We start from the raw sequence: 19665 nt of genomic DNA, 5'->3' as shown, positions 1-19665 counted from the left end.
ATGACCCTGCCTTTCCCTTCCTCCTCCTCCCTCCTCCTGGCGTGTTACTATTACCTTCCTCACTCCCAAGCTCCAAGGGCCCTTCCTTTACCTCTATGACTTGTTGCCTAAGCCCATTTCTTCTAGGAATTACTTTTCCTACCTCTGTGATTTACCAAATAAATGTTCTCTTATAGTTTGGGTCTTGGCTTTGAATTCTTTCCTAGCCAGAACTCAAGTACCAAGGTTGCTGAACCCAGGTCCAGTCTGACCCCACCGGTCTAGCATCTGGTGCTGTTCCTGCTGCCTACACTTCCAGCACTTCCCAGGTTTTTGCAGGTGCTATTATAGCTTCCAAAATGCTCTTCTGGCAAAAACAACATTTTTTGAGGCCCAGCTCAAAGGTTACTTCAGAGCCTTCTGGTGTTCTGCATGCAGTCTGTCCTAACTCCCAGTGTCTGGATTGAATTCTATTACAGCGTTAGGTGTTGAAATCATTTGCTTACAAATCAATGAACATTAAAAGAACTGTTGGCTAAATCCTGTAGTCCTAAAGCCTAGGATTTCTGGGGGCAGAGGATGTTTTAATTGTACAAATCAACATTGTTTTAGGGCTCTTAAGATGTGAAGTACTTTTCCCGGTTAAAAGACTCCCGGGCAGTGGTCTTCCCCTTCCTTTAGGCAGCACGAGTTCACGTTTACCAGTTAACACTGAGATAATGTGGTATAATAATATAATGGTGAAATTCAAGCTCACAAAGGTTTGGAATCCAGGTTTCAGGAAACCAAGGCCTGATTATTTCCAGAGAAGCATGTTTGGAAATTTATTGAGGAGGGGTAATAGATAAATCAGGGCTTGATGAATTTCCAGAGGAAGGTGTTCTAGGCAGATAAAGAACATAATAAGACAAAGTGAAGGGTGGAACAGTGTAACAAGAAGGATCAATAGTGGCCTACTGAGGCCAGCTGGGTAATGAGCAGGCAAGGAATAACAAAATTTGGCCTTAACCAGCTAGCTCAGTTGGTTAGAGCATTGTTTCAATATGCCAAGGTTGCAGGTTTGGTCCCAGGTCAAGGCGCATACAAGAACCAACCAATGAATGCAGGAAAAAGTGGAACAACAAATCGATGGTCCTCATTCTCTCTAAAATCAATCAGTAAAAAATTATTTAAAAAAAAGGAATAACAGCCCTGTCCAGCGTGGCTCAGTGGTTGGAGCATCGGCGGGTGAACCAAAGGGTTGCGGGCTTGATTCCTGGTCAAGGGCACATTACCTGGGGTTGTAGGTTCGATCTCTGGCCCGTCTGGATACATTTGGGAGGCAACCAGTCCATGTCTCTCCCCTACATTGATGTTTCTCTCTCTTCCCCTTCCCTTCCAGTCTAAAAATGGAAAAAATACCCTCAGGTGAGGATTAAAACAAGGAGTAACAAAATTTGATCACGTGGGTTAAGGAAGTTACTTTCTCCTTTGCTATCAAAGAAATAGCAATATTAGAATCAGCCATTGAACCTATAATCCAGGAGATTGCTGTTGGAGTCCCTGCCAGGGCACATGCCTGGGTTGCAGGCTTGATCTCCAGTAGGGGGCGTGCAGGAGGCAGCTGATCAATGACTCTCATCACTGATGTTTCTCTCCCTCTCCCTTCCTCTCTCTGAAATCAATAAAAAAAACAAAAACCCCATATTAAAAAAAAAAATCTGCCACTGAGTCAGGGAGACCATTGGGAATGGTGGTGATTGTGGTCAAATAGAGCTCTTGCAGATTGTTTTCAAGCAGAAAGCTTGTGCTAGATATTTTTTCAAGTGTTTTTTTTAAAATGTTGGCAACACATTAAAACTTAAACACACTATCAGTTAACCAGAATCCTCCTTTTGGGCTGAATCAACTTTGTGGCTGCTTGTCTGTAATCTCTGCTTTAGGAATTGATCTAGGCCAAAGTGAGTAGTCTGTGAACTACATGACATTAATGGGCTCACTAAGTTATAGTAACAAAATGCAGATCAGTGGTTTCTGGGGGCTGGATGAGAGGGATTCCTAAGGGGCATGCAGAAACTTCTAGAGGTGATGGATATTTCACTATCTTGACTGAGGTGATGGTTTCATGATTACATATGCCAAAACCTATCAAACTTGTACATTTAAATACATGCCATTTACTGTATGTCAATTATGTTTCAATAAAGCTGATTTTTAAAAACATCTTTATACCAGGAGTAGGCTGTTGTAATTCTTAATTCACTGTTAGGCCACAAGTTTAAACACCCTCTTCTCATTCACTTCAAAAAAATCCAGTCTAGAAAGAATTCCAAAGAAGACAATTTAGAACTTTGCAACAGGTTTTTATTTTTGCTTTATATTCTATTACAGTGTTTGAAACCTAAAGAAATACATTTTCTCTTCAAATTTGGATGTGTATATAAATATCATTTGTCTGGACTCAGCACACTCAATGCCATGGTTTCTTGGCCTATGTATGCTCTGAAATCAAGCTTTGTTGTCTACCCAGGGGCCCTGAGAACACAGAAAATAGCCAGTTTATGGTTCTTGGAAAACTAAAAGCAAATGAATTTGGGAAGAAAAACCAGTGAGAAAAAGGGTTTGATTCACCTTTGCAGGGTCTGTAGCTGGGAACCCAAGCTACTTTTGAGAGACATCCAGTTTGTCTTGGTTGGCTGGGACCTCACACCCCTTTCACTTCTTTAGTGGTTCAAAGGCAGTTCCCACAAAAGCTGGTTAAAAGAGCCAATACCCAACTACAGGGCCTGAGGCTTCTCATAGAGGAGGACTCTTTAAGGCCATCCTCTGAGTCAGAGGTTCCCAGCCAGTCTCAAGATCTGAGCTTTGACTTCCTTCATTGTCCCCAGGGCATGTCAAGATTTTCTGTCCTCAAACACAGGGGCTGAAAATCTGACCTACACAGGGGAGCAGGGCTAGCATTTAGCAGAGGGGTTCAGGTATATTCTAACATGGACATCAGCAGTCAGGCTGGCCCAGAAATACTGAGGTAGGCCCAAACTACACACTACACAAACCTTTATACTACTATGCAAACCTTTTTTCTGGGGTGTTCTAGGCCCAAAGTTTAATGCTGCCTCTTCTAACTCTCATACCCAGTTTTGGTTCTGCAAATAGCCCAGGCCTGAGGCAAAATGCCCTCAGAGGAAAAATAACAGCTTTAATTCAGACTTGGTTGGTAATGACCTCAAATTCTTCCCTTGCTATGGTCTCAAAATGGGACTGGGGTTGGGAGATAGACAAAAGGATGACTGAATCATTTCTGAAGGCCTTAGCCAAAGAACAGCTAGTGCCTACAACATGGATCCCCAAAGGGCCAAAATCTGTTAGTTTAACAAAAGAATCCCAAAGTTAATACACTGAATACTGAACAGGATTGGTCTAGAATCCTAAAATGGCTAAGGAAGTAACCTACTCTGAGCAATTTCTCATTCTCACACTCACTTCTAAGATAGTCCTATCTGGAAGATGTTGCTACTGGTTATGAGCATTTTCCTGTGGTTCAATGCACTAAGCCTTGCACCCTTCCCCAGCCTGCCAGGGAGGCAGACAGTAGCACACATTCCAGAGGCCCCCAGCCAGCCTGTTTTCCTATAGGTCCCTGGAGAATCTGGCTTCCTGCCTTCAACTGAGAATCTGAGCCCACAAGACGAATCTACAGAGGAATACCCAGGATGATGGACACCAAACTGAGTGAATCTCGGGAGAAGAGATGTGGCCTGAACATATGAGCCGAGGCATTCAAAAAGGGGTATGTGGAATGAGGAAGGAAGCATTGCCAGGCATTCATCTTCCCTTCTAGTTTGCTAGAAACAGGAGTAACTCCAGGATGTAGGGGGAAGGCAGGCAGACATGAGAAAATGGAAACCCATTTCATTCTGAAGACCGTTTTTTCCTTTTAGGTGGTTTGGCCTGACAGAAATAGAAAGTCTGTGCCCAAGAGCCTTCTTTTGCTCTTCCTTGACTAAGTATAGTAGCAGCTATAATCTGTGCAGTTCAGCTTCAAAAAATTGGGCTCCTGGGAAGTAGCTTCCAAAGCAAGGAGAGTAGAAGTAGATCTAAGGGTCTTAGGTAATGGGGAACACCAAGGGCCCCTGAAAGCTGAAGTCCTCAATACCTGCTCCTTGGAAGGGTCATTTGTACTCAATGACCCAAGAAACCAGGCTGGCCAGCTGAAGTGGAACCCACATGGTTCTATCAGAAGGTACAGCCAACACCAAGGCTAGGTAGTCACTGGGGATAGCTCAGGACAGAAGGCAGGCTTCTAGGACCAGAGACCCTGTTGGTACTAGAAGATGAACTGGGGATGGGATGCCCAGAGTGGCTGGCAATAAAGAATAGCTGGCACTGTTCAAAACAGTATTTGAATACTTTATCTAAGAAAAAGGCTCCCTGCCTTAATCCACCCCCAGATACCCCAACCCCCACCAGAGATCTTAAAAGTGGATATTTCAGCCATAAGCTAACATACGAAGATTCCAAAAACGTCTTATCAGGCTATTCCCTACAGCAGGCTGGCAGCCCCTCCACCCCTGCAACATCCATTCAGAAATCTACCAGAAAGTCTTTGACCTCACTTAGGCCGGGTCTGGAGTCCAGCTGGGAGCTGCCTATGAAGAGTGGCTGTCAAGCCTGGGTGAAAGAAATATTATTTTGCTTCCCAAGATAGCCAAAGGAGAGGAGAAACACAAATGATGATGCCACTGCCTCTGTGGCTGGAGAACTTCACCTGTTGACTGAAAGGGGGTTAGAGAAAGATAATGGGTCTGAGGAAGACACTACCAAGGGAAAGCTCCTAGAGGCCACTTTTATCTGATGAGAAATCTGTCCTCATGTTGTGCCCTGGGAGACTTCAACCTTTGAAGTCTTTGGAGAAAACTGGCTTTAAGCAGCAGCCAGAGGATCAAAAGTCTTCCATCTGGCACAGGGCCCAGATTTGAAGGAAAAGTAGATTTTGGAGGAATTGTTGGGACAGCAGGATGTGTATGTCTCACAGTAAGGATTTGGCCCAAACTCAGGGATTTAACTATTGCTTAAGATGTACAAAGTAGATCCTACTAAAGTGCTTTCCCCTTTGGACAAGGATGGGGGTGGGGGCGAGGGTGGAGTTTTTCTTTGAACTATAGTTTGGTAATGGAGTCAGCGGTCCCAGTGAACAAGCCCTGCCTCGTGCCTACCTGGGAGATTGGGGGTTGAGCCATCATTCCCAAGCTGAAGAGTAGCATCTGACTCACTAGGGTGGTACAACAATGGTGTGACTTTTCAGTGATAAGCTCTAGCCCCAAACCACCTTTCTCAGAAAATGGCTGTGGAGTAGGATCTCCCACTAGAAGGAGGGCAAATTCAAGGCCAATGGCTGACAGTGAGCACCTGAACTTTAGATCTGTAAGCAGAGAGGCATGGACTTCACCTGAGCCAGAGGAGATGCATAGGAATGGGAGCAAGAATGGCACTGTTTCTAGGGAAGGGAAAATACAGCTTGGAGCAGGGTGCCTCTGACTGACTAACCATAGCAGGAAAACAGGGGCAGGGCAGACTGTGCCTTCTCACAATTGGTCTATACTTACTTATCTGATAACTTCCTCCAACCCCCTCCCCAACAACTGGGCTTTACTCTCATATGTAATCCACCAAAGCATAGGCAAGCCATTGTGGCACTGCATTAGCTTTACTCAAAGAGAAAAGAAAAAAAAGACATTAGGATTATAATTGTCATAGGGAAGGGAAAAACCCAAACCAGGTACAAGGATCCCAAACAGGGAAGATATCAGTAACTCTTAAAAAAGTCCCGAGGCTGCTAAGTTTCTGTGAAAATAGGAGAGGCAGCCATGTGTGATAATTTACATGAACAAGGGCTTTGAGACCAAATCTGAGGCGGCAGACTGCTTTCTGGGTTTCCTGACACAAGCAGGATGTTCAGCAGTAAAGATTAGAACGGTAGACTTCAGCACACCCTGGGGTCATCCTTGCTTCCTTCAGGTACTGGGACAATCAGACCGGGCTGACATGCTACAAAAAGGTTCCAGAGCTAAGGTTGGTCCCAGGTGGTGGCCCAGAACCCAAGCAGAGAAGAAAAGGACCAAGCTCAGGCCTCCTGAGGGAGCTCCCACATTTCTGTTTGGTCTTCCTCACAGTACCCTACTTACAGAAATTACAGACAGTTCTTCCTCTCAAGACCAATTAAGATCGACCTACCTAATATATAGAATATAAAAAAATACAGAACTTTTTGACATTCTCTCCTTTGGAAGTAAAATATACATGATCCAACTATGGAAGAGGAAGAAAGGCCAAAGGTAGAGATCCCTGGCTATCCCAATACATGACACTCTCACTCCAACCTCCTCTGCAACTTATGGGTCACCAGAGCAAGGACTTTCTCCTCAGGAGAAAGGAAGGATCACAGCCCCGTCTCACGCTTAGGAGAAAATACAGCTACCTCAGAGGTTCATTCAACTCCGAGGGGAATTTTCAAGTAAACAAATGAAGTTGGGTCGCACCATTGGAAGGTGGGTAGGAAACATGGGATCAGTAGCGACACATAGGAAGCCCCGTCTGAAAGGCCTGTGCTCCTCCCCTCCACTCCCACTGGTGTACTTGCCCCAGGAAAGTGAGGGGGATCTCCCAAACTAAAGAGGTCTGGGCAGGGGTTAGAGGGAGAAAGGAAAGGGTCTTTTTCTCATAGTGACCTCCCCCTCATCCTCTAGTCCCAGACAATGCTGGCAGCTGGGATTCCTAAAACCAGGAACTCATGGTTCTTGGAAAGAGCAACCTTAATACAAGAAAAATGTGCAAAAGAAAAAAATTAAATAACTCAATCCAAGCATAAAAGATTAATATTCTGTCAGAGCAAGAACACTTTTTTTGGATTTCTCCCCTCCCCTCCCACCCCCCCACTTCTGGAATATTCCATCTGCTCAAGTACCCGAGATAAGAGTTACACAGATCAGGGCAGAGAACTGGGAAGGATGAAGGAAGATAAAAGGGAAGGAAGTCACTACTAAAGAAAAAATAAAAATAAAAAAGGTGCAAAATTGATTACCTCAGTCCTCCTTTGTCTACTCCTGGGCTCCTGGGTTAAAGACATATGTGCAGCCAAAATATAGTGTAAGGAAGAAAAACCCAACACGTCCCCTTCTTGTCACAAAACCCAAATATGAGCCTCAGATGGTTCTGTCTGTCCAGAGGGTGCTCCCTCCAGGGAAGGGGGTGGAGTAGGTCAAGAGCACAGTTTCCAGGGCAGCAGAGGTGTGTGGTGGCTGATGGTGGGGGGCTGGTTTCCCGCTCACCAGAGGGCTGCTTTTCCGCTGGTTGGTGGTGCTTCCCATCCCATCCCCTCCCCGGAGGCAGACATTATAGCTGGAAGCCCTCCATGGGGGCCTCAGGCTGCTGGAAGATGAACTGCTGTTGCGTTTCATCCACTTGGGGAGCCAGGCTGCTATCATCATCTTCTACACCAAAGTAGTGCTCAATGAGGTCAAAGGCCTTCTGGTATATCTCCTGGTTCTCATGGCTCTGGAGAAACTCAATTTTATCCAAGCCTATGATGGTAACAAGGAAGAAACGAGAGTCAGCTTTTTAAAGTGCTTTTCTATGGCTCCATGAAACACATCTATTCTTCTTTCCCTGAGGTATGTTGCTGTTTATAAATACAAGTGAAATGATCAGATCTCTTTTTGACCTGAAAAAGGAAAGCCAAGATGTCCCCCCAAACTATATAACCCCAAAGAAAAAACAAAACAAAATGTCAGTTATAAACCTCTCTCAATCTCTCAGAGATGAGTCCATCCTGCACTCTTACTAGAACTTGCTAGAAACTCAGCTAAAAATGTCATCCAGTGTCTGATTCTATTATCAATTCAGGAGCTTTCTTTTTGTATCTGTATCATACCTACTTGCTGGCTAGAGCCATCAGAAAGAGAACTGATGATCTACAGCCCCTCACAGGGAGAACTGGTGGGATAGAACCTTGCATTCAATGATGACTGTAAAAAACATACACCCTCACATATGGATACTACTTTGGAGGCCTATAGTCCTGAGACTCTGACCTAGAACCTCTCTACTTAAGGCAGAGATGACACTGGGGAGAGGACACATACCATAGGCTTCTTCAATGAGGCCACAGTAGGGATTGACCCCTGAGCCACTGCGCTTGCTCTCTTGCTCTCCAAGCCGAAGGATGTTCTCTAGTCCATTGAGGGCCACTTGCACAATCTTTGAATCCATCACAGTCAGCAAGTCACACAGGGGTTTGATGCAGCCCAGTGATACCAGGTACCTGGGGACCAGAGACCAGGCAAATTCTAAATTAATGCAGGGCAAGGGAGGTGCTATGATGCCTGTGGGTCTCCCTCATACATGTTAACACGCTGAACAATCTACTCTTACAGAGCCTTCATAACCACCCATCTGTATTTCAATCTCTCTACCTTCCCAATGCTAATGGTCTAGGTTCAGCAATTTCAACCTTTTTAAACTCCTGGCACACAAAAACTAATTACTAAAATTCTGTGGCACACCAAAATATTTTGCTGATCTGACAAAAAATTAGCTATAGTTTTGATTCATCCACACTGGATGGCTATTGTTGTGTTGGCTATTGTCATTTTTTTATTTGTCAATCTAAGGGAAGAGAGATTAGTGCCCTTGACTAAATAGGTACAGCTTATTTCAAAAATTCTTGCGGCACACCAGTGGAAAATCAATGGTCTAGTTCATTTCCATCTAAAAGGCTGCCATAGATTCCTCCTCGTCTCTAATGTCTCCTTGCTGCAATGTTACCATTCTGAACACATTTCCCTGCTTAAAAGTGTGCACAGTCTAAGTTTTACAGGCACAATACAGACCCTCTACAATCTGGCTCCTACCCACTTCTTCTAGCTTCACTTCTCATCCTTCCCTTCTAAGGATACTACATTCCAGTCAAACATGTAAAGGTCTCCAAGTTTCTGGTTCTTGTACCCTTACTTATGCTTTTTCAATCCTAGAGGACTTTTACAACCCTGGATTTACCCTTCAAAGATTAACTTAATGGCTATCCCCCTTTCTCCTAAAGCTTTATATCCACAGTCATGCGCCGCATAACAAAATTTTGGTCAACAGACTTCATATATGATGATGATCCCATAAATTATAATGGAGCTGAAAAATTTCTATCATCCAGTGACATGGAAGCTGTCATAACATCACAGCACAACACATTACTCACTTGTTCGTGGTGATGCTGATGTAAACAAACCTATTGCACTGTCAGTTGTATAAAAGTAAAACACACAATCATGTACAGTACGTACTACTTGATGATAACAGACGACTATGTTGCTGCTTTATGTATTTACTATACTATACTTCTTATCGTTATTTAAAGTATACTCCTTCTAGTTATAAAATACACCAGCAGCAGCCCCATACATCTTGCGTTTACTGTGTCTCTTGATTGCATCATTTTCTCTTGTGCTTGATTTAGTCTCATGTTGTTTGTATAGTAACATGCTGTACAAGTTTGTAGCCTAGAAACAGTAGGCTATACCATATAGCTAGGTATGCAGTAGGCTAGACCATCTAGGTTTGTGTAAGTGAACTCTGTGATATCCACACAATGACAAAATTGCTTAATCTCAGAAAATATTCTTGTCATTAAGTGGTGCATGACTACTGAATATACTCCCCTTGCCTAATTCCTACCATTCCTACTCATGTTAATGGAAACTAAAATAAAAAAAAGCACACACACACAATAGCTTTCTATTTCCTTCTCACAAGTACCTCCCCCAAAAATGATTCCCCAAAGAAGCTGCTTTGAATGAACCATAGCATGGTTCTCCTTCATCTGTGTGGAAAACTGACAGTTACATACAGTCTCTGGTGGGGAGGATGAGGCAGAGCAGAGACAGATGTCTTTGTTGTAGGTTCCTATTCTCCAGAAGGGAAAAGAGGTACGTGGTCTACAGGTAACTATTCCAGGCTCCAGTGCCACTCTATCAGTTTCCTAGTTAAAACCTACTGCAGGCTATCTCAGAAAAAGCAGTTTGGAGGCCACAAGTAAACCATGAGCAAAAAGACAGAGTACACATATCACTCAAGACAATGGGGGGAAAATGTGATACCTGATCTGCTCAGGGGTTCCTCCAGATGTGGCATTGGTGATGGCCCAGGCTGCCTCTTTCCTTGTACGGAACTCGGCTTTCTGAAGAATTTCAATCAGCACAGGGAAGATGTTTGTATCTATGACAGCCTGAGAGAGGATTGGGATAAGGAGTGGGGAGGAGTAAGTCAGTCACTTCAAGAAGAAAAATCAGCCCAGCCGGTGTGGTTCAGTGGTTTGAGCATTGATCCATGAACCAAGAGGTCATCGATTCCATTCCCAGTCAGGGCACATGCCCAGGTTGCAGGCTCAATCCCCAGTAGGGTGCATGCAGGAGGCAGTCGATCGATGACATTTCTCTCTCATCGATGTTTCTATCTCTCTATCCCTCTCCCTTCCTCTCTCTCTAAAAATCAATAAAGACATATTTAAAAAAAAAAAAAAAAAAAGAAGAGGAGGAGAAATAAAATCCAGCCCACAAATCAGCTAAGATTCAGACATCTTCCCTTCCTAGGCATCTTCCTTTGCTATTGTATAGATTAAAGGTTACAGGGGAACCTGGCTTCCGCTACACAGATTCTTTGACCAATAGCACACACTGACCCCAATTTCTAAAGGGAAACAAAATTCTAGAAGCAAATATTCTACCACCTCTCATGTCCCCATGCCTTCCCAACTGACATCCCCTCTCCGACTTTCCTCCTGCTTGTTCTACCTGTATTTGAGCCCTGTTGCCAGCAGTGATATTTGAAATGGTCCAGCAAGCTTCTTTCCGGATTGACTCCTTGGGGCTGCTCAGCAAGTGGAGGAGGCAAGGGAGCGCTGAACAATTGAGAATGACCTAGAACACCAAAAGCACAGGCAACAAAAATGAGATAAATGGACTTAATCAAAATTAAAAACTTTTGTGCATTAGAAGATACCATCAACAGAGTGAATAAGTAAACCACAAAATGGGAGAAAATATATGCAAAACATATACGTGAAGGATTAATATCCAGAATATATAAAGAATTTCTACAACTCACCCCAGTCGGGCATGGCTCAGCAGTTGGGCATCGACCTATGATCCAGGAGATCATGGTTCAATTCCTAGTCAGTGCACATGCCCAGGTTGTGGGCTTGATCCCCAGTGGGGGGCGAGTAGGAGGCAGCCAATCAATGACTCATCATTGATGTTTCTCTCTCTCTCTCTCTCTCTCTCCCTTCCTCTCTCTGAAATCAATAGATGTATTAAAAATAATAATAATTTCTACAACTCAACAATAAAAAAACCAAACAACTCAATTTAAAAAGTGGGCAAAGGATTTGAATAGACATTTCTCGAACAAGATGTACATATGACCAAAAAGCAAATGAGAAGATGCCAAACATCACTAATCATTAGGAACTGCAAATCAAAACCACACTTACTAGAATGACAACTATAAAAAAACCCAGAAAATATAAGTATTGAAAAGGATATGGAAAAAACTGGAACCTGGTACTTTTAGGGTGAGAATGTAAACTGGTGCGGCCACCGTGCAAAACCCTATATTGTTCCTTAAAATATTAAACATAAAATTATCATGATACAGGAATTCCATTTCTGGGTACCTATCCAAAAGAACTGAAAGCAGGGTCTCAAACAGATAACTTGAACGCCAATGTCTAATGCAGTAGTATTCACAACAGCCAAAAGGTAAAAACAACCCAAGTGTCTATCAATAGATGAATGCATAAACAAAATGTGGTGTATGCATACAATGGAATATTATTTAGACATAAAAAAGAATGAAGGTCCAACACATGCTGCAATATGAATGAACCTCATCAAAGACATTATGCTAAGTGTAATAAGCTGACACAAAAGAACAAATATATATGGTTTCACTTATATGAAGTACCTAGAGCAATCAGATTCACAAAGACAGTAGTATTATAGTTACCTGGGGCTGAGGAGAGGAGGAAATGGGGAGTTATTATTTAATAGGCACAGAGTTTCAGTTTGAAATGATGAAAAAATTGTGGAAATGGATGGTGATGATGGTTGAATAACAATGTGAATGTATTTAATGCCACTGAAATGTACACTTGAAAACGGTTAAAACAGTAAATTTTGTTATGATTATCTGCTCATGCACACACATATAATGACCTAGAAAATGAGTGTGGGTTTGCTCACCTGTAAGAAACTGTGAAGACTCCCACAGAATTATGCTAACTATTCAAGACCCAAAGAATACCCAAATCTCTAGTCTCTGAACAGAAGAGAGCCCTGTTTACTGTGCCCTCCCTGCCCAGATTAACATGAGGTAGTGTCCATGGGATCCTAAAGGTCTGGGAGGTAGGGTAAGGTTCTAAAACTTTTAGTACCTCAAAGGGACCAGGACTTAAAAACTGTTAACAATTACCATACAATGTCCCAAGTACTAAGTCAGGTTAATTTAGCATTCCTTCAAAAGCACAGAATAGATGATGATTTGCTTCCATTTATACAAAAAATGAAGGCAATCAAGTTGCCCATGATCATATAGAAAGTGGCAGAGTTGGAATTTTTCACCCAAACTCATGCTTTCTTTCCTAGACTATGCTGCCTCCCATCAGCAACAAAGTCCTTAGAAGGGAAGGATTTTGTCCACAGGCAGCTCTCCTCTTCCTTACCTGAGTCTGGATGTCATCCCCAGTGACGATGTTACCCACAGCTCTCAGGGCAGGAGAAGCCACTTTGTAATCATTATGCCTGCAGAAGAGGGGAAGCTGGTGAGTAGAGGCCAGTACATAGTGCTCAGCCCTGCTGACAACCAAGGCTAGAAAGCATTCTCATGGCTCCATATCTTGGAATAGGGTAACAGGTCTTTAGTCTGAGCTTGGAGATTAGGTAATCTATACCCTTTCTGAGACCACTCACATTAGAAGCTCTACCAATCTCCTGCAGACTCCAGAGTCTATGACCGCCTGGATCTTCTCATTGGGGCCATCGGACAAATAAGAAAGGGCCCAGCACGCATCTGCCAGCAAGTCTGAGTCACTGCTGAAGAGTAGGCGAGACAGCACAGGCAAACAAGGGGAGACCTGTTGGAAACAGAGTGAGAGGGGCTCATAGGGGAACAGCTACGTCAGCTCTACTGCTACTACTACTACTACTACTACTATTACTACTACTACTAACACTGCTGTCCCCTCCTCTACAAGTAATTCTAAGCCCTGGACATCCCTACTACATTAAACCATCAGGCCTAACTTTTCACTTTATCATCAATGCACACAAGATCACTTACTTCATTGACAACTGCCTCTTTCAGTCTCCCATGGATTGAGAAACTCTAAGGGGTTTCCCAAAGACCTGAAAATTCCCATATAAAAACTTGTCCATATGAATGAACCTACTATCCTTCAGGAACAGGTAAGAAGCTCTCTCACCTTTGCAAACTCTGGAGGTGGGTTCTTCCCTCGGCAGAGGTTTGACAGGGCCCAGACTGCATTCCGTGTCATTGTCAGCCGTGTGGACTTTGTCAGGAGCCTGGAAGAAAAAGAAAAACCAGATCTTGAGCAATGATGTTCTTGGCATAAGGTTGTTGCCAATGAACCCAGGTGCAGATGATCACTAATTACTCACGTTAACAAAGGATTAAGGATGGAACAGTTCAAGACGTAATCTCGGCAAACGGAGCTGTCCCCAGCTATGTTTCCCAGTGCCCAGACTGCCTGAAAAAGGGATGACGAAACTGTCACCGATAGAGCCTAGGTGACTTCTTTGAGTACTTTATACTTACAAGATGGAAACCATATCAAGGCCCAAGACACACTAAATGAGCTCAGGTATCATCTCTGTTGACATTTTTAAAAAAATATGTTCTGTTTGGTTTTTTAATCCTCACCCAAGGATATGTTTTTATTGATTTTTTTTTTTTTTTTTTTTAGAGAAAGAGGAAGAAACATCGATGCGAGAAACATCAACTGGTTGCCTCCTGTACACACCCTGACCGGGGATCGAACCCACAACCCAGGTATGTGCCCTGATCAGGAATCAAAGCCGCAAACTTTGGTATATGGGACGACGCTCCAACCAAACAAGCCAGGGTCCTGTTGACACATCTTTAATGAGCATTTGCTCTGTGAGGATCTTTATTCTGAGTGTTTCTGGTTCAGTGGCAAAGACAGGCTGACCTCTGCCAAACTAAGACCTCTCTATCCCCACCCCCCAGAAAAGGAGAAAGTGATTGAAAAGTTGCATTCCTGTAGCCTCATAGGGTCTACCTTACAGTAATGGAGAAAAAAAATCCAGTAGCACTCTCCACTTCTATCTAACCAGCAAAATTCCAGTGGAAGAAATGGAAGATGTATCTTTATATCTATGATCTGTAGGTACTGAGAAATGAGTACTGTGGTATCTTTTTTCCACTACCACCTCTGATGCCAGATATGTGAAGTTCTTTCCATAGCAACAAATTATCTGACATCAACTGCCCAACAATTCAATTAAATTCTGACACTAACTCTTGGCGTTAGCACAGACCCCACAGATTAAAGCTCAGACCCACAACACTGCCCCCACTTTAGACACCAGCTGCAATTCCCAGGTGCCACCTGTACTTCTGACCCACAGGCTACAAATTCGGGAGTTCCCACAATCCCCTCCTCAGGCTTAATAATTCACTACAGGTTCAGAGAACTCAGGAAAACACTTTACTTACATTTACCAGTATAGTATAATGGCTACAACTCAGGAAGAGCTAAATGAAAGGGGTATATAAATGAAAGGGGTATATAAGGCAAGGTATGGGGTGAGGAGTGGGGGTGTCACAGAGCTTCCATGCCCTCGCCAGGCTTGCCACCTTCCCAGCACATTGATGTGTTCACTGACCTGGGAGCTCTCTAAATATCCACTGTTGAAAAGCTTTTAAAACCCAATCTTCAGCTTTCCTAACCTTCCTGGGGAGGTTGGGGTAGAGCAGTGGAGAAGGTTTGGGGGCTGATAGTTCCGACCCTCTAATCCTAAATTTGGTCTTTCTGATGAACCCCCCCAAATCCTGAGATTATTCAGAATCTCCACCCTGAGTAATCTCATTAGCAGACTCAGGTGTGTTCCAAAGGGGTTCATTATAAATAACAAAAGCCACTACTATCATTCAGAAAATTCTAAGAATTTTAGGAGCTCTTTGCCAGAACTGGAGACAAAGACCAAATAAATTTTTTATTATACCACAGATACCATCAAGAATTAAGCTAGCCCTGGCAGGCATGGCTCAGTTCGTTGGGAGTCATCCCATGCACCAAAAGGTTGCTGATTCCATTCCTCGGTCAGGGCACATAACCCAGGTTGTGGGCTCGATCTCTAGTAGGGGGAGTGTAGGAGGCAGCCGGTAAGATGTTTCTCTCTCATCTAAGTTTGTTTCTCTCTCTCTCTCAAAAATCAATTTTTAAAAATCTTTACCAAAAAAAAAAATATATATTAAGCCAAATTTGAGTATTACCTGTTCCTGTACATCCTCAAAGTCCGAGTTAAGCAGCTCTATAAAAATGGGGACAGCCCCTGCTTCAATGACAATTTTGGTCTGCTGAGAGGTTCCAGAGGCAATGTTTGTTAGAGCCCAGGCAGCTTCAAACTGAAAGTGAGATTAAACCATGATTGAGAGGTCATTCCAGACAGGGCAGCCATTCCTACCACCAGCTGGCTCAGAGTAGTAAGCCTCTTGTTCCTGACTAAAAAAAAATAGAATCACAAACCTTTCCCTCTCCCGCTTTAAATGGTAGGAAGAGGTATCGACAGTGACATAACAGAATGGGAAGCCAGAATTGCGCTCCAACGGTCCAGGTCTAGTCTTGCACTTCCACAGCACCCACTAGTCCTTTAGCAAGTCACTTTATTTCCCTACCTTCACTTTCTTCATTACTGAAAACAGGGTTAGAGTGAGCTGGATCTCTCAAAGTCCCTTTCGGCCAAGTTTCTAGTAAGTTCCAACAGATTGACTCACCACCCATTTCTGAGAAGAGAAACCCAGAGAGGCTAAATGATTTGCTTCAGGTTCTATCATATTCTGGTATCTTTCCTTTGAGATTATTTTAGGGAAGAGATCTGGGTTCTCTTGTTTGAGTCCAAGACTTCTAAGGCAACAAACTGATAGCTTCTCTTAAATGTTTCCTCATATTACTTGTCTATATCCTGAGAGATGTGTCTATAGAAACAACCCACTGCAATCTCTTTGAAGGAGGGCTTTCATCTGGTACCTCTCCAAGACCCCAGGTCTCACCTGTAACGTACAATTCTCATTCCTCTTCAGAAACTCCACAAACCGATCCACCACTCCTGGAGTGTTGATAACTTCATCTATTGGAGGGCTAGGCTCTGGAAGAGGGAGTAAGGAAGAAGAGGAAAAGTCAGGATAGGATTTGGCTAATGCACTCACTGGGGTCAACCCACCACCCTTTCTAGATACTCCTGACCATCCTCATAAACATTCCCTTTTGGATGAGGTGGTTTTAACAACAGTTGGTCATCTCTCAATTGTATGATAAAGCTGGGATGCTAAAGAGTAAAGCCCATTCTAATTTAAGTATGCTCACCTTTGGCTTCCTGAACCTAAGCAAGTAAGGAAGTACAGGAGAGAAGAAAGCCCAAGGGATGAGCAACCCAAGTCTAAACATTTTCCTTCTGAAGCATTCTTTTCTTGGGAGGACTGCTTAATATACTGAGGCAAGAAGTATTTTTACTATCAACTTTTTACTGAGCATGAATAATGTGCCAGACACAGTTCTAGGTACTGAGGATACAGCAGTGAACAAAACCAAAAGTCTCTGCTCTCACAGAACTTACATCCTAGTGAGAGACATTCTATTATGATAGAAGATAATAAGTATAATGAGAAAAAAAATAGGTAGGGCAAGGTAAAAAGATGAAAATGCCAAGGGTGGGGATGGCCTGAAATTTTAAATAAGGTGTCAGGGTAGGCTCCATTGAGAAGATAGGATCTGATCATAGAAGTGAGGGACTTCTTAGGATATCAGGCAGAGGGAACAGCCAGTGCAAAGGTAAAAATGTGCCTAGCTTATCTAAACACTAAAGCCAGTAGGACTAGAGCAGAATGAGTGAAGGGAAGTAGGCTGATGAAGTCAGTGAGGAGAAACAAGACACTAAATCATGTAAGTAGTTTCTTTGGGGAGGACTGGGCTTTGTACCTTTGGAAAGCAGTTTCCGGAATTTTTGTGTGGTTGCTAACTGCAGGTCAGAGTCATCAGAAAAGAGCATCTCTACCATCTCTCTTGTGATCACACTCTCCTAGAACATAAAACAGGTTCAAGGTTTTGCAAACCAACACCAGAGCCAGATGTGAGTACAAATCCTGTGTGGCATCCTGCTTTGCAAAGAGTTATGGGCAATAGGATAGCATAACAATCAGTCTCAGGAAAATGTGTTTAATATGTTTCCTCAGGTGTCTTCACCAGAGATGAATCCTTGTTGACTTTTACAGCTGAGCAACTACAAAATGGACCATGAAAGAAAGAGCTTAGCATGGTTGTCAGTAAAACTACTAGATGATGTGAACTGCCCAATTTCTGTTCTGCAGAAGCAGATACTTCCCAGACCTGCCTGAAGCAAGGGCCTTACCCCAGTGGTAGAGCTCACATAGGAGTCCATGAGGAGACTATCGAACATGGCAGCTTCTTCATTAATCATCTCCACATTTCTCCTTTTAAAAAGCTGCAAGTGAAGAGAAGAGATGGTGGTAAGACTATTCACTGAAACAACAACAAAGAATGACCCAGTGTTAAACTATGGCATGTCAAGGAAATGCTAGCGTAGTTGAGAAAATGCCAAGTTTAACATACTGAAATGGAAAGATATGCAAGAGCTTTACTTTCTATTTTATCTGTTTTCATTTTTATAAGAAAAAAAAAAACAACCCTGTAAAAATTCTAATGCTCTCTGTATAAAAGGCTTTGAAGGAAAGGAATAATGGTAAAGCAAGAGGGTAGGCAAGAGCAGGTTAAGTGACTGCATGCACATCTAGGCAAGGCACCCAATTTAGTGGGTGTGTGGTAGAGCATAAATGATAAGGTATTAATATACTCTCAGTCCTAGGGAGACTTACAAATAGAAATAAGGCAGCCCAGAATAGCTGATAAGCCTCTTAAAGGGCCAGGCTTGGAGCTGGGCCTTGAAGGCCAGGCCTAACACTGACTTTAGGGTAAAGAAGAGAGAAAGCAATAAGGAGCTAGAACCAGAATGCTATATCATTTATTGAAGACATAAATGATGTCTAACTTGTTCTAAATTATAGAAAAAGAATAAGGGATTGATTTTCTCCTTCTCAAAGCTCTGAACATTTCTTTACAACAAAGGAAACTATCGAACATGGCAGCTTAGCTACTTTCCTAAAGGGAGGGTGAGAGTGCAAGTTGGAGGCCAATCATGGAAGCTGGACCCTTTCCCTGAACAGTATGTTTAAGAATACTCTGGGCCCTGCTCAGGTAGTTCAGATGGTTAGAGCATTATCCCAATATGCCAAGGTTGTGGGTTTGATCCCGTCAGGGCACACATAAGAATCAACCAATGAATGCATAAATAAGTGGAACAAAAAATAGATGTTTTTTTCTCAACTTTAAAATCAATCAATCAATCAATCAATACATTTAAGGGGGAAAAAGAATACTCAGGTTAACCCACTTGTTGCTCCCGCTTCTGCTTCCGAAGCTGAATGCCCTCTTCCTCTCTTCTTCGCCTCATTTCCTCAGGGTTTAGGGCATTGTTCTTATAGCTCTTCATTCGATAATTGTCTTTCCCTGGGCTTGCCATGGTCTCTAGAAAAGAAGATACAAACACATTGCCATGGTCTCTAGAAAAGAAGATACAAACACAGCATTTCCTTTTCACTGGGCTTCTGTCCCTACCCACCCTCTCCTACTCAGGGAGACCAGATTCTCAAGGAAGTCTAGTAATCTCATTAACCACACTTGCCATCTCTAATACTGCCAATACAGTTTCCTTTAATCATAATAAGCTGGTTAAATTAAGTGTAATTATAGCAACTGATATAAACATAGTAGTTAAATCTGTAGGCTCTGGAGCCAGATTGTGTGGGTTCAAATTCTGGCTCTTTTGCTTCTTAACTGTGCAAACCTTCACTGGTTGCTTTAACCTCTATGCCTCAGAATCTCATCTTTAAAACAGGGACATAACAGTTCCTACTTCATAGAGTTGTTAGAAAAATTTCATAGATGTCCTGGCCAGGCAGCTCGTCCTGACATGCCAAGGTTGTGGGTTTGATCCCCAATCAGGGCACATACAAGAACCAAACAATGAATGCATAAATAAATGGAACAACTTGATGCTTCTTTCTCTTCTTTTCTCTCTCTCCCTTCCTCTCTCAAATCAAAAAAGAAAGAAAGAAAAATTAAATAGGTTAATACATGTGAAGTACTTCTTAGAAAAATGCTTGGCATATGGTAAAAGCTCACAAGCTATGATCACCTCTATGACGAGAAAAGTTATATGATTTGCCTAATAAACTCTAAGATATTTAACCTAGCCAGGTGAAATAATTATAGTATATCCAATGCAGTGGAATACCATGAATTTTTTGTTTTTAAGAGAGAGGGAG

At 42.8% G+C, this 19665-nt stretch overlaps 1 protein-coding gene across 1 annotated transcript; it reads right to left on the bottom strand.

Annotated features, from left to right (window-relative positions):
• Nucleotides 1-6815: 6815 nt before the first annotated feature.
• KPNA6 (karyopherin subunit alpha 6) lies at nucleotides 6816-18865 on the bottom strand. Its single transcript, XM_016217576.2, has 13 exons — nucleotides 18732-18865; nucleotides 17673-17765; nucleotides 17243-17342; nucleotides 16318-16412; nucleotides 15541-15672; nucleotides 13683-13771; nucleotides 13487-13586; nucleotides 12975-13138; nucleotides 12728-12806; nucleotides 10800-10925; nucleotides 10107-10234; nucleotides 8100-8278; nucleotides 6816-7538 (listed from the first exon to the last, which is right to left on the bottom strand). Exons 1-13 carry the CDS (start codon nucleotides 18858-18860, stop codon nucleotides 7351-7353), a joined length of 1602 nt encoding a protein of 533 aa, XP_016073062.2. The 5' UTR covers nucleotides 18861-18865; the 3' UTR covers nucleotides 6816-7350.
• Between the last annotated feature and the right edge of the window lie 800 nt (nucleotides 18866-19665).

Source organism: Miniopterus natalensis, chromosome 9, assembly GCF_054644295.1.
Source record: "Miniopterus natalensis isolate mMinNat1 chromosome 9, mMinNat1.hap1, whole genome shotgun sequence".
Taxonomy (NCBI): domain Eukaryota; kingdom Metazoa; phylum Chordata; class Mammalia; order Chiroptera; family Miniopteridae; genus Miniopterus; species Miniopterus natalensis.
Note: the sequence above shows the minus strand (reverse complement) of the source record. Positions and strands in the feature narration are given on the sequence as shown.